The sequence below is a fragment of the Ceratosolen solmsi genome, unplaced genomic scaffold, assembly GCF_000503995.2.
Source record: "Ceratosolen solmsi marchali unplaced genomic scaffold, CerSol_1.0 scaffold14, whole genome shotgun sequence".
Taxonomy (NCBI): domain Eukaryota; kingdom Metazoa; phylum Arthropoda; class Insecta; order Hymenoptera; family Agaonidae; genus Ceratosolen; species Ceratosolen solmsi.
Window position 1 is genome coordinate 2850803 of NW_011948420.1, and position 10433 is coordinate 2861235.

At 25.8% G+C, this 10433-nt stretch overlaps 1 protein-coding gene across 1 annotated transcript; it reads right to left on the reverse strand.

The window, feature by feature from the left end:
• Nucleotides 1–3413: 3413 nt before the first annotated feature.
• Nucleotides 3414–4329, reverse strand: LOC105361146 (uncharacterized). The gene is made up of 2 exons (XM_011498253.1): nucleotides 4139–4329; nucleotides 3414–3581 (listed from the first exon to the last, which is right to left on the reverse strand). The coding sequence occupies exons 1-2, from the start codon at nucleotides 4295–4297 to the stop codon at nucleotides 3414–3416; spliced, it is 327 nt and encodes a 108-aa protein (XP_011496555.1). The 5' UTR covers nucleotides 4298–4329.
• Between the last annotated feature and the right edge of the window lie 6104 nt (nucleotides 4330–10433).

The following is a 10433-nucleotide window of genomic DNA, read 5'->3' on the forward strand; positions in this document are numbered from 1 at the left end:
CTTTATCGGCAATGGAAGGTATTGAAGGAAGATAGGGAAATAAGCTCACGACGTCGAAACGGACTAAACTCAACGCTGGAGTCTGAGATTCCCACGGCGAACTTCCGAAATTCCTGCCGATGTTACTCACTCGTGATTCCCCATTCAAATATTTTATCTCTCCCTGAATAGGCTGGATCATTATTTGAAACTGGATATCTGCTAATGGAATCGACAAACATGGAAAAGCTTGCCAGATATTTAGAAATATCTACATTTCTATATATGGTATAACTGTGTATTTTAGAAAATCGCTTATCCGTCATTGACAAATTGTATTTGCACACACTGATGAACATTTGTCAATATTGTTATTTTAAAAAATACTTGACATATACGTGATAGTTAAATAAGAAATTATAATACAATACAGACTATTTATTATTTTAATTATATTTCAACATTAGAATTATTATTATAAATATTGTTGTTAATATTATTAATAATCTTTTTCATTTTCATTATTGTTCATGATAATATAATTATATAATATAATTGTTAATAGAGCAATTGTGATGAAGTTAAATAAAATAGAATAAATTAAATAACTACAATCAATTTTAGTTCTATTACGAAGTATAGTTTATAAATTTTAATATGCTTTATGAGGGATGAGCAATTTCTTAAACTTTTAAACAACAATGATTCAATATGTAAAATCAATAAATAGGTTACCAAAAATAAAAAATTATCATATCATAAATAAACTAAAAATAAAATTGATCAATTAAAGAAGTATTTATATTTATTATAATTATATTTTACAGTACGAATCCAATCTCTGATGTTATAAATTCAATAATCTATTCATAATATACGTAATGAAAATATATGAAAATACAATATAGATATATAAGAGAATAAATAAAAAATAAATAAATTATAAAAGATAATTATTATTATTTACCCTGTTATTACGTAATAATAATAAGATATTACTAAATAAGATTTCTAAACGCTCATGCTCAGTTTATACGTATGTATTTGAGCTTTAGTTAAATGAATGATTTTGAATCATATACGTTAACATTAAAATTATTTGTATCATAGTATTATTAAGTTTAAACAGTATTATACATATGCTCAATTATTATATTTAAATGTATAATACAAAAAGTTCAAAAATCTATAATACAAAAAATTTGAATAAACTTTAATTAATCGTTGCTTATTGCTATACTTCTTAAATAAATTTTCAATATGTATAATAATAATCTTAAAACGAAATTATATATGCTTATACTATAACACGTAGGATATAAAATTTTTAATACTTACATCTAATTATTCCTTACAAATCACAATAATTAATAATATATATTTGTTATTACATTGTATGATTGAATGTATTGAAAACATTTTCCAATATAAGAACAAATAAAACAAAATTAAAAATATATTTCATATACTTTACTTTTCTATTATTTTGCTTACTTTTTGATTTGCTCATTGCATTTCTAATTCATATTAAATCATATAAGAGTACGTGAAATAATTTAATTCTGGTCCAAAATGAATTCTAGGCTAATTTGAAATATCAATATTTTCAAATAATTATGATTATAATTGAAAATCATTAGTTTATGCATTTAGAGATATTTAAGAGATGAAATTTTATTATTTTTTTTATTTTATAAAATTTTATTTCATTTCATTAGACTATTAAACAATTATATCATACAATAATAAATAAAATCTTTTATAATTACATTAAATTAAGAAATGTTATTTGATTTTTATCCGAATAATTAAAAATATTCTACATAAATTTTACAGTAAATTCAATTCAATGCACAAATGAAATTTTCTGAATTTCATTTTAAAATGTTTAACGATTTAAATGTAACAATTTTATTTAATTTACTATAAAACGAAATTAATTAATAAAAATTTGCAATTCAGCATTAATATAATTTTTCATACCACGTATTATATTAAAATATGTACCTATAAAAGAATTAAAATTATTACTTATGAAATTATTACTTTATTCGATTCAGTTATATGAAATATTGGAATGAATACAAAGTATTTTTAAATAATAAATAATTAACCATAGTTTCTAATAATGTTATTTGATAGATCTTTACAGAATTAAATCAAATGTTCTAATAAAAATGTTGTATAATAATTTATGATTATTTCCAGTTCATGAACCTATATTTCTTTATAAACAAATACTTATTGTTCATAAGGAATTTTAGAGATTTATAGTATATATATATAAATGAATAAAATTGATTATCGGAAAAATTTGACTTGAAATTAAAAGAGAATGATGGTACCTCATAATGTTTTCTCAAATAAATTACCTTATAAAGTATAATAATACTTATAATAATAAATGTCGCGAGGAGTAATTCATTATATATATAATTAGTTATCATATTAGTCATTCTAATCTTCTAATAAATATGACAATTTATTTTAATTGAATGGAATATTTCGTCATTCTATTGCATAATTTTAATTTCAAAATCTTGAACAATTTTATATTTTCAATACACATATAGTTTTTATTTATATTAGCATATTCAATTTCGTTTTGCATATTTTATGAATGAATTGAACAAGCTGATCTATTCCGGTTTTTATCTTGATGATATTCGTCTCATAACATATGAAAAGTCATTTATATAAAATATTCATTGTTGAAAATAATAGATCGAATTTTTTAAGCCTCCTATATGTAGGATTTATTATTTTATATTATTTATCAAATCAACTTATCAAAATTTGTATATAAATATATATAAAATATATACATCTCAATATTACCAAAAATAAATAAATTAATATTTATATAATATATACGCTTGTTCAATTAAATTTTTTATGTCAATTATATTTATTAAAAATAAATATGAAATTAACGATTATTAAAAAATTAAAAAATTAACCAATTTAATAAAAAACATAAATATCCGCTATTCAGTTAAGAAAAGTGTGAATATATTTCTAGGTAAATTATTACCAATATACGAATGAACTATGTATCATGTAAAAACACTATATACAAATAAGATCACGCTTTATATAAATATTCATTTAATTTATATCAAATTTAATCATAAATAAGAAATCTATAAATATAACGCCAATTTCATGGAAATAAGTTTTATCTTTTTACAAGTACTCTAAAACAGTTTTAAATAAAAACCCAGTTAAAATTACTATTAATATAAAAAATTTTTTATTTAATCGTACCAAAAAATTGTACTCTATAGTTTTATATTTTTTTTCTCTTTGAAATACATTTTTACATATATAAAATAACAAAAAAATTTAATACAATCAATTTTAATTATAAAAATACGTCATATTATTTACAAATCTAATATATTATTTTGTATAATTTTTTATCTTTAACAGAATTATTTCTTTTTTTCATTTAGTTCTGACGTGGAGTCATGCAATTTTGTTTTTATCAGATTATTAATTTTTACTGGTAGATCGACGATGGATTGCATTGTTGTAAAAACTGTTTGATTATATACATTAAAAATTTTAAACTTCATAATAGATAAATTTGAAATTAGTCCCTGTAAAGTGAATAATAAAAGAATAATAGTATTAATTAAGTAAGATATGCCTATTTAGTCAATAAAATAAAGACATAGTAGTCATAAAATATATTTTGATGTTTAGAATATTTGAATAAATATATTGTATAGATTTTCTTCTATAAATGTACTTCTTACTTATTCAATAAAATATTTAACTAAATGTATTCCTATAAGTTGATAATATTTTCATATATCTATATTTATAAATACATATCTAAATTTGAATCTATAAATCGTTATTTCTACAAACAATTATATTGTAGTTGTTATAAAGCAACTATCTTATGGTAAATTATGAAAATTCTTCTTTTGAATTTTAGAAAAGAATAATTAATATATACAACGTATATTAATTTAATTTAATTGAATTTTTTAAGCATCTTAATTATAAATAATAACAGAATAGCAAATGATATATTTATTGAATAATTTTGAGTAAATTTCATTAAAAACATACGTATCAACTGATTTTTAGACTCAATTGAATCATACACATAAATTATAATTATGTTTATCAAGATAAAGTTACGCACCTTTTTAGTTTCTTCGTTATTTTGTAATAACTTTTGAATCATTAAATAAAACTCGTCGACTTGCTTGCCATCGCCCCAAACTCCCAGAGTTATTGTCGAGTAAATAATTAGGGTTGTAATGCCAATTTTGATGCTATACGTCACAATGATGTAAGACATTTTTTTTTTGGGGGGCGGGGGAGGACATTTGGCGAACTGTGTATCCAGAGTTAAAATATAAAGCAAGAAATAAGCCAAAAGATACAAAAAATATAGAAAAAATTAGAAATTATGAGGATACATGTACAAGTAACTTTTCTCATACAAATAAAATATACTGTAATATGCGAATTTGTACATAAAAATAGCAGTGACACTATTTTTTCGAGCAAATATGAAAGTAAGTAATTCTTACTGTTCTCTCAATAACTAGTTAAATAATCGTTGCAATATATAAACAAAACTCGAAAGAAAAATGTTAATGTAATCCCTAGAAAACAAGAGTATATAATTTTCATTAAGTAGCTTATAATTTTTTTATTTTTTTAAGATTATTTTTCAAATAATATTAAATATAAAGACCAAATATCTGTGTATATTTTATATTTAAATAGAAATAATTTGTATTTTATTTTAAATTACTAAAAAAAGAATTTTATTTTCAAAATGTATTGTACAAAAATATAAAATAAAATAAATGAAGTTCTGATATAATATATTTTAACATATTTCTAATATTTAATTGTCCAATAGATGATTATATTCTAAATGTTAGCATCCAAATTAAATTCTAATGAATAAATGATGATTTAATATAGAAATATTAACATTTATTTTCTATATATCATTCGTCTTCAACTTAATTAAAAGAAATTTTAATGATAACTAATATAAAACTAAAATAGTTTTTTTCCAAACATTTCTAAAAATTAACTTTTGTTAAATAATACATTTAAATCATTTTTTCACTTATTAAATGTATTGATTGCTTTTTATACATATCGGAATTACAAAAATTTTTACTTTCACAATAATATATTCAATTTTTAAATGTACCGATTCTAAATTCAAGGATAATCTTTATTTCAAAAATAATATTACATAATTTGTCTTCCTTTGAAAATAATTATTCATCAAAATATAAAACTTTTGTTCTTTTGTAGATTTAATATAAATTTGTTTTTGAAATAAAAAATACTCTATTAACAGCATACAACCTGTAACATACAGTATATAACCAATAACTGAAAAAAGTGAATAAAATCCATATGAAATATCATATCCTTTTTTATTATGTATTGCATAAAATATGCAAGCCTTACTAAAGGTATATAAAGGAAAATCTACAAGCAGATAATTGTTGGAAACTGGGCCTCTATCTATCTAACAGAAAGATGCAAAACTAATCAGGCTATAATGGATGAAATCCTCGTAGAATCGTATCCTACCATCCGTGATCGTACGATTCTTTCTCTCTCTCTCTCTCTCTCTCTCTCTCTCTCTCTCTCTCTCTCTCAGTCCCCCTCGATCTCAATCGGTTACTTGCGCGTATCATCAGTCAATAACGCTCAGTGGTATAGGACATTGATTTGTTGTGAGAGATGCTAGCCGTAATACTGATGCACGAACAGTTCTATTCCATCTCGCTATCTTCGTCCAACATTCAGAAGCATCACTTATTGAGCTATCGTACGTGCATGTCTTTGACAAGTACGAGTGGAAAGCCGAAGCTGCGTCCTGGAACGTCCTTTCACATTAGAGTCTCGGTTCGAACTTTACTCAACACGTACACATCGCGGAGTAGGAAAGCGCAAATGATATTCTTGGACAGCCAAGGAGCGCTAGGTAGAGAGATGGGAGAAGTGAAAGAGTACCATTATGTCGAAGCTCTCGACACCAACTGTCGGACTAATTTCAGGTAAACGCAAGAATATATCGACTCGTATTCCCGCCGGTCGCGACTGTCATACACTCTCTCCCCTTCATCTCCTACTACCAACGCAAATGGATAAAGTTATCGCAGAGGGATTCGTATCTGTGCACCCACGCATCAACGACCACGTGCAAATGAAGGCGATAGCTGTGCGGTTAACCCGAAAGACGATCGATGAAATGGCGACAACGTTGAAACCTAGTAAGGTACGAGCAAGGAAATGTGGAAGGGCAGAAGAAATAGTGACAAGGCAAACGGGAGAAGAAGGAAGTAGCGTGAATGCAATGGTAGTAGCGGAGAAGAGAAATTGAAAGCTAGGGGTTTTCAACCTTCTGGGCTTTAATTGAATTTTGCCATTGGTTAACCATCGGATTTAAATTCACTAAATTGGAATTCATACTTATACAATATATGTGTAGATGTATACTGTAAGAGTAAACACTGCTTCACTTATATGTGTATTCATAATTTTTAATATATCCGAAAAACACTGAAACAGTGAAAACTAAAATATATCGTTCAATTCCATAGAATATTGTTAATAGTCTAAAGATAAGACGATACTCTTTATTATCTAAATTTAATAGTACTTGCACAATTTTGACCATAATAATATCTGAGTTATGAAATCATATTAATTTAGGAAATCAGAGTTGAGGAAGAATAAATTGATAGTATGAATATGAAACTAATCAAATACAAGTTTCAGTACTAATAAAAACTCACAATTCATGCATATTTATTACTGTAAATCTGTGAAAACTCTCTCCTATATATATATATATAATTGAATAAATTGGATTGTTACTAGATTTTTATTTTAATATGAGTATTAATAGAGGCTATTGAAAGATCATTTTTTATGATCAATAAATACTATTTTCAATCTATAATAATTTGAACATTTATACAAAAAATTGTAATTTAAATATAGTTTATTATTTACTTAAACTTTTAATTTTATACATAATAATTAAATAATTAATGCATTCCAAATAATACTTATTTTTTCTTAGAATCCTTATCTAATTATATTTAATAAAATGTATAGCTACAATTATAGAAATTATAGCAAAATTACTTAATTTATAAAATAAATTAATGAAACATTTAAAGATATTTTTAGAATTGAAAATATGCATAAATTTGAATCAATAGAAAGAACCAATTTATTTAATTCAGCTAAATATCCATAGAATGATGAATCGTCTAAATAGTTGAGATTCTATCCGCTGGAATTAGTAAGTTAATTATATTAATTTAAAAATATATATCAAATCTTAATTTAACGAAATTTTTCTACAAAAATTAAATTACACTTGTTTTTTTTTAAGACAATTAACATAACTTATAGATTTTTACTCAATTACTGGTTTCACTGATTTTTAATTTGATATTTTTTATTGGAAATTAGGTAGAGTTATCTAAAAGCATATAAACCGATGAGTTACTCGTACATAATTAACTTCAAAGCTTTTATTATATTTTACATCTAACTCAAAGTTATTTTTCATCCGATCAGTATTAGTATCAAGATTAAATATTTCATATATTAAAGAGTAATAGCTTAAAGTAATTAATTTATAACTATTATTTTATTTAATATAAAAGATACTTTAATTATTTAAATTATTATTTATTTCAATGAATAAATGATTCTATATTTAACAAATATTCTATAAAATACATTCATACTTATCATTATTTTTCAGTGTATTTTAAATTTATGAATTATATATTTCGAAAATAGAATATTATAATATTTCTTTTCAAGGAATAAGCTATACCTGCACTAATATTCCTAATATATGTATTTAAGTCTTTTTAATAACAATATGTCAGTTAGATATAAGTTTATTTTAATATATAAATATGATTTTTTTATCTTGCAATCGGCTCTAAGATGTAAAGTATCCTATTACATCTTGCTGTTCAGTAATTGTATTATATTATTTACTATATTTTTATCAATAATACGTAAGTAAATTAATATCTGAATTTTTTTAATAATAAATTTTCACTCATTTATTTTTCATATTCATAAAATTAATTTAGTAAAAGCTTAATGAAATAAAATCAATAACAAAAAATTAATTATGTTTAAATAATAATATCAAATTCTATGTTATTATGTTTATTGCAAAATATTTTTGATGCCATATACATGCCATATATATGCTTCAATAAATAAAAATTATACTTAATTTATTACTATTAAAATTACTTTCTTTCTTATATCCTGACCAAATTTATATTTCAAATATTATTTTAGTATGAAATATCAAATTACGTAAATTTATCTGGAAATGTATTGTTTTCTATTAAAAGGAAATTGAATGTAATTTATTATACAACTACTTATCTATAATAATACCTAGTTCATTTTTATTTTCTTTATTTCAGAATGCATAATTTATAATAATTTATAATTTAAATATCCAATACATAATATGTTTAATTCATTGTTTTTTACTATTTTTATATTTATTTTCAATTTCTGTATTTATATATTTACTATTTTATTTTTTTACTATTTTTATATATTTTTAAATGTCTACCTATTTAGATATATGTATATTTATATATCGTTTAAAATATATCTTTTATTAAATACTTTCATATTCAATTTAGTTAAGAATATTGACTTCATCATAATTTAATTTATTGAATTGCTTAGTATCAATTAATTAGATTTGTCTTATTAGAATCAATAACGTTATTATATTAAGTTTTTAATAATCTATTACTATTTTAACAATTTATCGTGTATACAGTATCACAATATTAAATATTTAAAATTCGGCGAATATTACACTAGATATTTGCTAAACGTATATTGTTAGTAATTAAATTAATATGTAAAATGAATTTAAAACAAACTGAATAATACTGTAAATATTATAATTTTATGAACAACCAAAATTTTTCACACCATATGTTCGATCCCATCTAACTGTTCGGGATTGAAGCAGTCCCATGAATTTCAAACAAAAGAAAGGTCATTTACGCAGCCCGGCGTACCGCATGTGCGCCTAGACTGACCGCGCGTGCAGCAAGGCTGGCCACCACGTGCGCCTAGGCTGATCCGCACGTGCGGACCGAGGCGGGCACGCGAGAAAATGTTTACAAACAAAACTCGGCAAGTCCGAGCAAGTTTACGATTTGAAATATTATTTACTGCCAGCACTCACAAAAAAGGGACGCCTTCGAAACTTCTAGAAGCTTCGTTTTCTCACGCCAAAGGAAAATTTCTGGAAGGGACGCGCATCGACACTGTTGCCGGCGCTGAAGACGCCGCATGCACATTTAAGCGCAACGCGCCATGAGGCGAGGCTCATTCGTAAAATCACTTCGCTCTCCATCAAGCGTAACTGCCGGTCAGTGCAAGTATACTGTAAAGACGCCGCGTGGCCACATTTTCGGCAGCATAGTAAAGAGTACCCGCGTGCATAGAAAAGATAATCGGCAGTTTTTTTAATAAGTGATTACAGTGAAGCCAATGGAATTGTAATCAAGGGAAACATTACATACACAGCATCGAATCCATCCAACCTGCAGTTCACCAGGTACATCTTTATATTAATAAATAAACAAGTCACATCTCTCGCTATTGTCGATCGGGCACACTTACGCTCTCTCGAACTAACCACTCGACATCGTACAGGCCCGCTAGCACACACAGGGCACACTTACGCTCTCTCGAACTAACCACTCGACATCGTACAGGCCCGCTAGCACACACAGGGCACACTTACGCTCTCTCGAACTAACCACTCGACATCGTACAGGCCCGCTAGCACACACAGGGCACACTTACGCTCTCTCGAACTAACCACTCGACATCGTACAGGCCCGCTAGCACACACAGGGCACACTTACGCTCTCTCGAACTAACCACTCGACATCGTACAGGCCCGCTAGCACACACAGGGCACACTTACGCTCTCTCGAACTAACCACTCGACATCGTACAGGCCCGCTAGCACACACAGGGCACACTTACGCTCTCTCGAACTAACCACTCGACATCGTACAGGCCCGCTAGCACACACAGGGCACACTTACGCTCTCTCGAACTAACCACTCGACATCGTACAGGCCCGCTAGCACACACAGGGCACACTTACGCTCTCTCGAACTAACCACTCGACACAAGAACACATCTTTTGAATAATCCAACAGAATTATTTATTTCTACACAACAGTGCAATATTATTATAATTGTTTACACTCATTAAACCTTGTTTTAAAATAAATATATTATATTTTTCAGCCTTGTCCGTTATTGATTTCCTTTAAAATTATCCTGCCGAGAGACTAATCCACTGAACTATTGAATTGGCAGTTCGAGCCATAAGCTAACCCTTTAAATCCGAACACTAA

Bases quoted from the DNA above. Each gene is read 5' to 3' on its own strand.
- LOC105361146 (XM_011498253.1), bottom strand. From the start codon at position 4,297: ATGTCTTACATCATTGTGACGTATAGCATCAAAATTGGCATTACAACC. The intron at 3,582-4,138 runs GTGCGTAACTTT...TTCACTTTACAG, and splicing joins ATAACGAAGAAACTAAAAAG to GGACTAATTTCAAATTTATC.